Raw genomic sequence first — 13,465 nt, forward strand, 5'->3', positions numbered from 1 at the left:
TATATATATATTTTTTATTTTTTTTTATTTTTAGAGACTGTTGAAAAAAACCCCCCCTCATGATGCAGTTTGGAGGACCATGTACCAGGGGCATTTCTAGAAATGAAAATTTTCATAGACAATACTTGAGGTTGTGCCTAGAACACGGGGACGGATGCCTACTATATCTGCATTGAAGAGCAGACTATTAGCAACTTTACGAGTTATTCATTAATGCCCCTTTACCAAGTCATGCTGACGGCTCACCCTACACAAAGCACAGAAGGCTTGCCTTGTGCCATGGGAAAAGAGATCATTTCTGAAGAAGTCAGCTGTGATACATACTTCCAACTTTTACAAATGGGAAGGAGGGATGTCTGTGCAGAAAATACAGCATGACGAATTCATGTGCCAATAATGATCTGTAAATGTACAGTCCACCCATAAAAGATTTCTTGGTTATACATAAAGCTTGGTTGCTTGAATATGGTGGGCTTAATTTATTTTTTTTTTATTTTTTTTAGAGGTTATGAATTATCCAACAGTAAAATTCCCCTGCCATAAACCTGGACTCTGTTCCTGTGAACCTAGTTGTTCCTGCCCATGTTCTTTGCATTGTTGCATTCTAACAAGTGAGAATGGGATGCCTCAATGGCCACAGCAGCTAAGGAGGAAGTAAAAAAAACAAATCTGTCATATTGCAAATTAAAGGCAAAGTGACAGGTTCTCTTGATAAGGCACCCCCTACCTGCTGATACTTTCACACGCTCCCTGCTGTTACATTTGTCTGCGAGAATGCAGTGAAATGCCCCAAAGCATGTGCCTTTTCCCCCTTTATCCCAGGATGCAGTGCTTAGACCGAAGTGGCCAATTGCCAGGCCCAAACACTGTCCATCAACAAGCTTACACAAGGATTAGCTTCATGGCTCCCGCAGAACAGTAGGAGAAAGCTATAAAATGTGAGTATCAGTGGGTGAGACGGTCGTGTGGTCAATTTTACAAAGAACAGTGCTTAGTAGAGTTTTTATTTTAAGTTTTGGGTGAAGGTCAATTTTATCAAATGTCTAAAGCAATAATAAGGAAGTAATTTCCCCTGCAGTAAAGCTATGACTTGCTTGTATTGAATTGATTTGCTAGTGTTGTATTCATGCAATATTCAATCAATGGTAAATCAAATAAAGAATTCAGTACATCTGCAATAGACTCATGATGATGAACATTCATCCATACCACTTATCCAATTAGGTGTCATTTAAAGACAATCCCACATTATATTATGTACCGGTCCCCGGCATGTTCCATTGTTCATTAGTGTGGATTAGTGTAGAATTAAATCCACCTCCACCATAGCTGAGCTCTCTTAACAATACAAGCTGTCTGGCTTTTCCTGGCTGTGATACTTGAAGTTGCTGTCCCAGAACAAGCAGGGAGATTAGAAAGTCAAAAATCAAGTCAGAACTTCTTGATATGCATACTTGTTCCAGGTCAGAGCCTCAAAAAATACTGCAAGCATTGGATCGAAATGACAGCTTGGAAACTAGCAATGTCAAAAAGGACAAAATACAGGTGTTTAGCAATTGGTGATTATACACTTAGTCCAAATTATGATGGGTAAGAGCCACTCTCATGGCAGTTCTGTTCTTTCTGCATGCTGCACACCATCATGAGTCTGTACACAAGAAAGCAGTCTGATTATACATGCATAAAGCACCCACCACCAGGAGAGCAAGAAGCAGAGTGCGCAGAGCGAGGAGTCACACATACACACCCTCAGGGTTCCGACCAGAGAGCAGCGAGTTCTGTAAGTTCCGAGGATGACCCATCAGATGGTTGGTGGTGAGTCGTGGCAGAGATTCAGAGTGCCCTGTTAAAAAAACAAATGTCATATTTAGTATATCACATGGGTCTATATGGTGTTACCTATGGAAGGACCAATACCGTTTTTTCAGTATCCAGTACCGATATTTATATTTCGGTACTCGCCGATACCGAGTACTGATACTTCCGCTGTCGTGGAGCCAGCTTCCTGGGCAATCAGGAAGCCGGACAGCGTGTCATTACCCCCTGACTGTCTTCTTGATTGGCCGGGAAGCTGGGTCCATGTTGTGTATGGCCGGGAAGCTGGCTTCCCGCACAATCAGGAAGCCGGTAAGGGGGTCATTACCCGCTGCTCGGCTTCCTGATTAGCTGGGAAGCTGCTCCATGTTCCCTTACAGCACCGCCGGTAAGAGGAAATCTCCCTCTGAGCAGAAGTTCCGGTATCGGGGATAAGTATCAAGGCATTTGGGCGAGTACGAGTACTCTTCCAAATACTCGGTATCGTTGCATCCCTAGTGTTATCTCATCTGGTGCACTGAAAAATCAGACCGCTTGTAGATACCTGTATTTAATCTCTCATATGATCTAGTACAATCACATTTTTTGTGTGCCATGACATTCAGCACACAAGTGTCTATTGCAGTCTTCCCCAACCTTGAAATAACGTTACAGTGTCAGGGATCCCCTGCTAATAATTACCATTTGTGTACTATGTGTGATGGTCACTGGAAAGAATCCTCCCTTACAGATAGCTATAAAGATCATTGGTGTCAGAGGTGAGAGAACGAAATTGCTCATTGTCCAAGGAATTTATCCTATTCAACCTTTTGAATACCTGCAGCCTCTAGGGAGCAGTGAAGAGGAGCCAAAAAATAAATAAACGGGCTTATATCAGGCACCTATTTACAAAGTGACCCGGGTCTGTACTGAAAGGGTCACTTAAAAGTCTATACCACAGCTCTTATTGTAAAGAAGAATGGAGGTCTAACCTACATATGTGGAGCATAAACGTCTTTTCCTCCAGGTGCAAAGAGTGTTCCCTTGACATTTGCAATGACCTTAAAGTGAACAATTGTGCACCAAGGTTTCTACAGGGACAATATATCTCTGGTTCCCCTTCTGTTATCCTGCATACATACCTATACTTCCAAATTGTTCTTCCCACTGTGAGAGGCTCTGTTCATTTAGAGATTCTTCACTTGGTCGGAGCTGTCCATTGGTGATTGTGGATCCCGTCTGCTGAATGAATTGCTGAAGGTTGCACTGTCTGAGGTCCTTATTGAGCTCCTCCAGTTCCTGGCTTTTGGTCTGTGAAGAAAATGTTCAATAAATTCTCATTAAAGTGCAAAATGATAATCAAGATCATCACGGTCACTGTGCATTCGATGCAGTCCTATTGAAAGCCATGAAGAGTCTATGGGATTGTACAACCAAGTGTGTCCTTCCATCTACTGCCTCCTGTCAGTATGGGGGCTGCCATTGCTGACCTCCTAAGACATTTCTAATATACTGACTCGTATACTAAACCACGGCCTTTAATGCTGTTTGAGTCACTGAAAAAAGGTCAGAGGTCCTTATCTTCACACCCGATCCAGACATTGCTGCATCAGGGCCTACAAAAAAGTACACAGAAGTGTAACTAATAGACAACGCTAGGCTGTAGAAATTAAATCTAAACTCCAGGTAAATACACAGATGAACTATATAAAGGGAGTGGATTTACCTGCCAAAGGTTTTGTATTTTTGTTCATTCAGTCCTGAGATTTACACAACTCTGGCACACAGCACAGCCTTTACCTGATAGTAGTAGATAAATATCAACACTTACAGGCCTTCTCCCTCCCACAGCCTTTGAATGGACAATGCACTAAGAAGCAGCTGACTGGTGAACTCCTTTCTTTGTCACTCTGCTCTTTCATCCTATCAGCACAACTCTTTGTGCTGCCTCTCTGTTTAACAGTCTGAGCTCTGCTGCATAAGGGATTGCAAGAGGCCATTGCCAAGAGAAATGCAGGGCTTACACTGCAAAATACATTTATTGATGAGTATTCATGATTAGCTCCATGTAGATTTTTGTGTCTTATATATGCCTGGAGCTCAGCTTTATACTACCTCCACATGTCATAGAATAACATTGGGCTGTACTGGAGTGACATTTTCACTTTACACCTTCTAAGTAGCTCAAAACAGGAGACGGGCGATTGAGGAGACGCAATATAAAAGAGAAATCCTGTTTCATTGTGTAGAGATTTTAAAACATCTCTCGTGGAAAAATGTTTTTGCTTTTTAATAGGTTAAGGTAAGGTTAGAGCCTCTGTCAAATTTTTATTGATGTCCGTGAAAAAGTCATGCCTGCAACTGTCAATCTTGCAATAGTTCATGGGACTTGTAGTTCCACAAGAGCTGACGGGCCAGAGTTGCCCACCCCTGGTGTAGATTCCCCCCTCTGTTTGTACTGGTGGCTATTTCCCCCAAAACATAAAGTGAGGGGAAATCCAAACTAAGTTTTCTCCAGAACAAAAAGTAAAAGGGAAAATCTTCCAATGGGGGCACCTGTTCAGGGACAACCAAGAGGGGAGTTCCCCTCATTGGAAGGTTCTATCTAACTTCCTGTTATGTCTTTGTGACGGGAAGTGAAAGGAAATGTACCCAATGTACAAAGACTGTTGGAGACAATGACTCTCTCTATTACCACACAAAGGATCCCACTCAAACGTCCAGGATTTTAAGCCTTCCTGAAAATCCTGCTTTATGTTTTCCAAAACAGATTTTTTTTTGTTGCCTTTAGATATGGTACACTCCAGATAAAATAGGGAATTAAAGCAGAATTATTCCTAACCCTTGAAGTGGGTCTACCACTAGCGTCCGCCCGTGATCCAAAGCTCAGTATATCGCGAGCTACAGCTCTCGGTATACTGAGACCGCCGCAGCCTGGACGGATCCTGACAATGCTGTCGAGATCCACCCAGCTGTGTGAGTGGCAGCTGGCTCTGCCTATCTAAAAGGCCGAGCCAGCTGTACCCGCCCCCTCCGTCATCCATTGCTCCAGTCAGCTCTGGAGGAACGGAGCAAGAAGGCGGGAATCCCTGCAGGGAGCCGTGACTTACAGTCACTGCTCTCTGCAGCGAGATGATCGAGAAGTGAGCGAGTGACGGTATGCGTTTGCTCACTTCCCGATCTATTGAGCCGACATGTGACAGTTTCATTGTCACACGTCGGCTGGAACTATGAGGATGAGTGAAAATCACTCAACTCATAGTTTTCGTTTAACCCTTGTAATGCGGGGGTAGCCCCACTGCAAGGATTAAGAATAATTTTCCCTGGAGTTCTTCTTTAAGCCTTGAAAAAAGCCCAGCCTACCCTCTTAGCACCAAGTACATGTATAGCTGAAATGCACTGGTCCCCCCCTCCCTCTTAGAACACACCTGTCTGTTATGTCGGAATGCCCTGCTTACTGTATGTAATTTACAGAAAGCTCAAACTAACAAAATCACTACTAAGATGTTTCTCATGGTGTCCAATCAGATTCAAATCTGCGGAGGATGTTTGAATGTGATTGGCCATGTAAGAACAGAGATAAAGACAACAATACAGCACAGTCATCAGAAAGTAAACTTCTACTGCCTTTCGAATGGCCCTGTGAGGTGCTGTGTGTGTTCTGTGGCTGCATAAGATTACACAGGTTGGATTCTGTGATTTTATTATTAGGTGTGATGCTTACTGGAGGCGGGCACTAAAAGCTCGCTAATTGTTTGTGTAACTGACAGTTACAGGTATGACTTCCAGAGGCGGAGGCATGGGATTTGTAGTGTTGCCCACACCTGGTATAGTGATTGACAATGCAAATAGATCGCTGAATGTCTTATATTGCCACAATTTCAAAGTCTTGTTTTATTATGGTTGTATCCTCTAACGAAACATTAAAAAAATGCATTAGACATCAGTCCCTTTTAATTATTATTAATAATGGCAAACATAATAGACCCACAGTATTAAATTATAAAAAATGACATCCACACACACATGCAATCCTAAAATTAGAAACTGCGATTCAAATAAAATCCAAATAAGTAGAACCATTGTTCAAATCCATGCAAAATGTTAGACTAAATTTACAGGACCATAATGCCTTTGTTACTTACTATAATTATTGTTATTTTCAGCTATGTGACTGTTATTCTCAGCTCTCACTGTTTTACAATATTGCAAATAATCATCATCACATTTACTATGAAGTAACAGTCCATTGTAGGCATAAAAAGCCCTTTATCAAATACCACTGTACAAAAGTCAATCAAATCTGGCAGAAAAATGGTCAAGCCAAGAAGAAAAGACAGTATAGTATGCATGCAACATAGCGACAGAGGGCATTATCATAAAGTACCTAATTATATATCTCCTGCAATACATAAATATTCCACTAGATGGCACTACTGAATGTATGAAGATCATGAATCACCTCATTGTGTGAATGTACAAATATACAATAGTGTGCCACCACTATAATAAACTCAGCACAATTTATATTGCAGATTATTCATCTGTAAAATGATTTTTTACATGAAATGGACATCATTTGTGACTCATTATCTCCATCTGCCATCTTAACTAGAAAGATCACATCAAGGAAAAGGTTCTACGTATTAAAAACAATGTAAATGTTTAATTCTGTCACTTGGATTGACTTTGAAAGGGTTAACCTGTTACAAAAAAAAAAAAAAAAGTTGTGTACTTGAGTAACACTTTATTGCATGAACATCAGAGATTACAAGGAAGGTTGTAGATGAGGGTTTGAAAACCTCAAAATATCGCCACCAAAACAAAAGCCCAGGGATGCCTTGAGGCAAAAAAAAAAAAAAGTTTGCTATGGACAAGACAGCAGGTAAAAGTAAGCGCTAACCATTAAAACCACAATACAGTTAAAGAACAATAATACAATTAAAGAACAATAAAGAATAATGTAAAAAATGCAAAAGGGTTGACTGTCTAAAGAGAGAGCAATCAGAATGAAAGTACCGTGCCCTCACTGAGCCCAATCTATCCCTATGCAGTTTGTCAATGTTCCCTATTCTTTACCTACAGCAGCTTCCAGTTCACTGACACTATGGCCATGCTGTGTCTCCCCCCCCCCTGTTTATAGTAAGGCAGCTGGCGTATTCACAATCCTCCTTATTGGTCCTTCAAAGCCTGCCACCCATAGTTCAAAGGTCATGCAGTGCATTAAGGCTTATAAAACATTCTCCCAGGTGAATCTGCACTAATTGCAGAGCAGGAGCTGGACAGAGTTTTTAATGATGGTGAAAATGCTCTATAAAGCCTGTCTTCACACCCCTTCAGTGTCTACAATGACAGAATAAGAGATGGCTGGGAAAGAAAAAAGACAGAGGCATATTGAGATATTGGGGAGATGTATTTGAATACCAGGACTTGGCGGGCAGATGAAAACTCCAAGCCTTCTACTAATTTTATTCACGCCGGAGTGAATTGTGGGACATCCTGTTAGGCTCAGCCAAAGGATTTTGTTTTAGTTCTTGGCATCACTGTTTCACTTGCTTTTTGTATACACGATACAGCAGAAATGTCTGTGAAGAATATTGCTGACTTAGTTTGAGTATTAAACTGTTTTGGGGACAGAAGTGTATAATGTACTGAAAGTTCAACTCAATATTGATTTTCTGCCAATTTAATCTTGCTTTGCACATGGCCTTGATTGTCCTAAAGAAAGTGGACCTTGAGCTACAAGCAAGAGCCGCTTATCTACTTTGCCCTCCCCCCATGCCAAAATACTGCATTCAAAGATTTAAAAAAAAACAAAAAAAAAAAACCTTAATATATAATTACCTTTCCCCCAGATTCCATACCGCAGGAGGCGATGTCAAGCTCCAAGAGAATGCTGAGTAGGCCAGATCTCACAAGATGAAGCAATATCACAGCGCAGGAGTGTCTTATGATATCTGGGCTACTTAGCATTCCTTGGAATCGCACCGGAAGGAGCATGGCGTCATTTCGCCTAGATGCCAGGGGAAAGGTATGTATATTTAATAATGGCTTTCCCTACAGGTTTGTTTTTATTAGTCTCAATCGTTTTTATTGGAAATTGTGAAAGCCAAAATCCAAAGCTAAGACATGAGCTTCAAGAACATACACAACAGTTCAATACAATTCAAAACAGAACGGGCCCTAACATGAAAAGTGACCATCCAAGAGCCTCCAAATTCAGGAATTTATTGAAGCATGTAGAACAATAAAAATGGGGCCTGCACATAAAGACAGATACTAAGCCCATCATTGGTAAATTACTAAACAGTGAGCGAACAAAAAGGAGCAATGAAAAGGGAGCAAAAAAAAGAAAAACCAAAAAGAGAACAAAGTACAGAGAAGGGAATAAGGGAAAACAGAGGGGAGAAGGTTCCAGAACAACAGAAGAGGGAAGGGAGGGAAGTGAACCTGGGGTATCCACACCACCTCTTTCGCATGAATGCGCACGTCGGTCATAACATTTGTCCCACCCCTAGTGACATATAATTGGTTATTCAGGGGTTCCAAATGTTATGGAACTTTCGCATAGTGTCATGCCGGATAGCAGCAATATGTTGGTTCACCATACCAAGACATCTTCTTTTTGACAAGCAACACACTTTGGGTAGTCAATTTCCAGGCTTTGGCCAAAACCTGTTTAGCCTTTGCAAATATGAAAGTTATGAGTATGAATTAAGCTACTGTACAATCAGCAGGCCTAAGATTTAGAAACGCTTCCCAAGGGTTTTACTGTATACACCTACCCAACACGAGACATAAGACTTGAAGGGTCCACCAGTGCCTAATAAATAAAAGCTTATAACAGTAGTTTTGGATTAAAGCAATTACTGGCCTTATATACATAATCCAATTCTACGGTTGAGTAAGCCTACCTCCAGAATCCTTTTGGCTTCCTCGCAAGCCTTTTCCACATTGGACAAATTAGTCTCCATTTGATGGCTCTGTCCAGCCTTTGCCTCCATTTCTTTTCTCATTTTAGTCACCATTTCTGCAATGTCAGCTTGACTGGGTTGTCCAGACAGTCTCTTTGAGGTCTCTCTCTGTATTTCCTTCTCTAAAGCCTCAGTCCTTTCACTCAGCTCGTTGATTTTCATTGTGTAATCTTCCATTGTGGTTCTTAAGTTCCTCATTTTCTCTTGCCTTTTTTGCTCATCGGCTCTTTCTCTGTCCAGCTCATCCAGCCAAAACATTTCCTCTCCAAGCTCTGATTCATTTCGGCGAATGAGTCTCTCCAAGAAAGCAACTTCGTCCTCATCCTCCTCATGTGGCCCACCAACCCTGCCTCGTTCCCATGTCTGGAGGTCCTTGCCTAAAGAGGTGTTCTGCATTTCCATGGCCTTCAGTTGTTCTTGCTGTTGTAACACCAGCTTAAATATGTCATCCTTGGTGGTTTGCTTAGAAGAACTGTCTTTTGCAACTGTACCATTTTGCTGCTTCTGCCTGTGTTTTAGCAAAAGATCACTTGAGCTCATAGGTCCCAAATTAAAAGTCAAAGATTTTTTAGGTTCCTTTGACCTTGTGACCTCTGTACTGTGAACTTTAGGATTGAGAGGCAGGCTGGACCTTACAAAAGTTCTCTCTGGAGGAAGGGGACCACTGTCTGAGGAGGGACGTTCCGTTAAGCTGGGCCCTGTGCGCTTCAGTATAAAATGGACGTCATTGGCATATTGTCCACTCTTGGACAAGAATTCCAAAGGCCTCTCGTGGGGCAGAAGCTGTCTCTCCTTGTCCCGTAGTGTTTGGATTAGGACATAACGCCCTGTCTGACCTGTAACAAAAGAAGAAGTATACAAGATAAATTTGTAGTAATAACAATTCAGGAAATTCAGGAAGAATGTCTAATTAAAGTTTTTTCTTTATTAAATTTTTATTATTAGACTTTCATTGAATATTATGCTAAAATGTGCTATACTGTATCTTTATTCCTTTGTGTTGGAACTTCTTGCACAGCCTCACAGAGAAACACAAGCAGACAGTCTGATATGCATGCTGCACATGGCTTGACAACAGGAAGGAAGCCACAGCTTTATTTTCTACCTTATTCAATACAACAGAGTATATCTGCCATAGATATGTAGCGCCCATCACCTTTTGTGATGTGACTACCATGCATTTAGTGATAGCCAGGGCTGTAGACAGCCTGGCTGGATTTGTAGTGGTAAGTACATGGTTAATCCCAGGTGTCTAACCTTGTCTGTACCCCCTGGGCGGAGTGGGACTCTGTCACATTGTGGGACAGCCAATGGGCGACACTGTAATGTGTGTACAGGGCAGCAGCCAGTCACTGGGCTTCTAGCAGCCAGTGGTGCCTGCTGACAGAGTGTACATATATGGGTGGGAGCTGCCATGTGCTCTCGCTTGCCTGGACCAGCCATGGATTAAGATTGGGTCCTGTTCAGCCTGCACCCCCAGGCTAGGCCGAAGCCTGGGGGTGGGCATTCACTGAGTTGATGGAAGAGAGGTTCCCTTGGAGGCTTCCAACCTGGAGAATGCCTGAGAGATGGAAAAACCAGGACCAATGCAGGCTTTTGAGGTGCCTTGGATTTATGAGGACTTCAGAGCGGGGTCAGTGTTCTTTCATGTGGATATGTACTCCCTAAATATGAGATCAATTGAGTCTGGAGCTAAGGAGGCCTGGACACTTAGACCCTATACCCTCTCTCCCACAGAATATGTTCAATAAACTGTTCAATTAGCATCATAATACTGAAGTGGACATCACTTTATGGGAGGTTAGTGCTAATGGGTGCAGCTGGAAATCAACTCCTAGACTGACTAGATGTGGACCAGGCAAACAGCGGCTCCTTAGCGGGGAGTTATCGCTACAGATATGTAACAGAACTTATAAACACTGCCATCTAGTGACCGAAAATGTAAACTGCCGTAGTTGATGCAATAGACACAGTGGGGGGAATTTATCTAGGGAGTTGCTCCACTTTTCTGTCCTATCTCTTTAAGTGACAAATTTCCCACGTTATTTGCTCCTTATTTATCAATGCAGTCTAAGCCTTGATAATAAATGTAATATTCATTAGACATACATTGGGGGGAATTTATCATAGCAAGTGCGAGTGTTTGAACTTGCACGGAATATATTTGCACCAGATTTATGATGCTAGTGTAATGTTGTTGATAAATGAGGTTTAATAGACTCCAGGAAAGAAGACTCGTAACTTTAGGCAAAAAGCTTCACTGTCGCTTCTTGAAGTGGTCATGGTCATTCTTAAGTTGTGATTGTTTTCCTAGGTGATGCTCCAGTTTCATACAGCCCCAGAACAAGTGCAGATGAAAACAGGTGCAAAAAACATGCAGTTAAAAAAGTAGTGCAAGCTCAGGTGAAAACAGGGGCAAAACACGTGCAGTTGGAAAAGTAGTGCAAGCTCAGGTGAAAACAGGGGCACATGCTAAAAGACGGATTTGCACATAAAAAAAAAAAGGATTTAAAAAGGAGGCTAAAACTGTTGTAATTGCTTTGATAAATTCCCCCTAATGTGCATTCTAACACTTTTACTATGTACTAATTTACAGAACAAAAATTTATATTAAAGCATGCATTGGTTTAGTATCATTGCAGATGGCTGTCATATTATAAAATGTTAAAGAAGTCCGTACTATGCAATCTGGTTGCTAATAAATCTGACCAGATTACAACTGTTTGACAAATTGCCCCGTGTGTGGATAGAAATGGAACGGACTTATTCACATGGACATAACAGCTTCTAGGCATCAATAACACCAAGTGCACTCACCTATGGCCTGGGCCAGTGCAATGACCACGTCCTGACAGGATGTTTGCGCTGTTACCCCACATACGACTCTCTGTACTCCATCCACCCAGACTTTTAACTCCATGCTTTAGATAAGGCACAGGCAGTGTGGAAGGCGGCTGTTTGATGTGGAAGTCTCTCACCTAGTTTCTCCTCATCACAGTTCGCCAGGTATGATCCTAGAAGCAAAAAACAATATATTAATAAAAACAAGAATTATAACACAAAAGAATGGGCATGGAGCAATAATCATGTACAAATGAAATTCATAATTTGCCATTTACACAAGTCAAGGCTGGGGACTCTTGAGGAGTACCGAGGCAGGGTGCTGTGATATTTTCAGGAAACTATGTACAACACTCTGCCGGCCCTTCCCACCAGCCAGGTTCTGTGAGCAACCAGGGTACACAAAATATAAGCACATTAAGGTGACTGCATAGCAGATTCCTTTACTTGTAGAACACAACGAGAGCCCTCTTTAACCTTGTGCTCATATATATATATATATAAAATGCCACAGATGTGTATTTCACCCTTTTGGTTGCTGTTTCTAAAAGGTTGACAACATTTACATATATTGTACATAGCATAATACTAATTCTTTTGTTACACTGGATAGCATTCTTGGGTTTTTTCTTTCTTTGTATGTAAATTGGACACAGTATCACTTCCCAGATTCTGTATGCAATGTGTAATTTCCAGTATCTGTTCTTACTCTCTATGTATAAATGTTGCTCTGTAGTTCTCTCGTTTTGTATGCTGGGTGTAATGCCAATTATCTATTCTTATTCTGTATGTATGAATGTTGCACAGTACCATTTTTGTTGCATCCTGCAACTGGTTTTTGGCACCAGTTTTTAATTTTTGGATTTGCTCAAAGCACAACATATGATGTTTGTTTATCTATTTTAAAGTGCACATCTTTAATTTAACATTTTAGAGCGTCTTTTTACCTTAAAAGGAGAACTATGAGGTGAGTGCTTTTCACTCACCTCATAGTTCTAGCCGACCTGTGACAATGAGACTGTCACAGGTCGGCTCAGTAGATCGGGAGGTGAGCTAACACATACCGGCTGCATTCCCCTCTCCGATCTGCCAGCGCTGACTGGCGGAACAGACGGGGGAGGGGCGGGTACAGCTGGCTCTGCCTCTAGATAGGCAGAGCCAGCTGTCACTCACGCAGCTGGGCGGATCCCGTCATCTACGTCGGGAATCCGCTCCGGCTGCCGCGTCTCAGTATACCGCGAGCTGTAGCTCGTGGTATACTGAGCTTAGGGTAACGGGAGGACCCTAGTTTGTGTCCTCCCGTTACCCTAAGGAGAACTATGGGGAAAAACACTGACCCCATAGTTCTCCTTTAAACAATTTAGTTGCATCCAGTTTTGATGCACGTGTGTCTATTCCTTATTACCCTATAAACTGTCCTCCCTGGTTGACATCTCTGCACCACCTGTGGTCATCTGGTTTGGTCCACCCCCCGCCCCCAACACCATCCCATCGACCCATCGTTGTCCTAGACAACTTTATTGAGCAATAATGATGTTTGGTATTGAATAGAACAGGGGTCAAAATTTCAAGTCCTGAGCTACTAGCCAGGCCTTAAGAGTTACTCGCCACCAGTGACCCACCTAACCCCTACCCTCCCGCAGCCTTAACTCCGCCCCTAAACACACCCCCTTAAATAATCTTGTCAGTGAGACTGTTACATGTTTTATGCAGAATAAAGTTACAGGAATAAATATTAACAACTTTAACAATATTACCCCCCCCCCACATATAAAATAATACACCCCCTGTTCCCTGCCCCCCACACATAACATAATAATCCCCCCGTTCCCTGCCCCACACACACAGAACATAAT

The 13,465-nt window shown here is 42.0% G+C and overlaps 1 protein-coding gene across 1 annotated transcript in view; it reads right to left on the reverse strand.

The window, feature by feature from the left end:
- The window catches only part of RASSF7 (Ras association domain family member 7), a 14,334-nt gene extending 2,555 nt beyond the window's left edge, over positions 1 to 11,779 (reverse strand). Inside the window, exons 1-4 of the mRNA XM_018556040.1 lie at positions 11,586 to 11,779; positions 8,709 to 9,604; positions 2,937 to 3,105; positions 1,748 to 1,843 (exon numbers count right to left, since the gene is read on the reverse strand). Of these exons, the coding sequence (XP_018411542.1) occupies positions 1,748 to 1,843; positions 2,937 to 3,105; positions 8,709 to 9,604; positions 11,586 to 11,688 (1,264 nt within the window). The 5' untranslated portion in view covers positions 11,689 to 11,779. The remainder of the gene's footprint in view (positions 1 to 1,747; positions 1,844 to 2,936; positions 3,106 to 8,708; positions 9,605 to 11,585) is intronic.
- Between the last annotated feature and the right edge of the window lie 1,686 nt (positions 11,780 to 13,465).

This window comes from Nanorana parkeri, unplaced genomic scaffold (genome assembly GCF_000935625.1).
Source record: "Nanorana parkeri isolate BGI_ZX_2015 unplaced genomic scaffold, ASM93562v1 scaffold222, whole genome shotgun sequence".
Classification (NCBI taxonomy): domain Eukaryota; kingdom Metazoa; phylum Chordata; class Amphibia; order Anura; family Dicroglossidae; genus Nanorana; species Nanorana parkeri.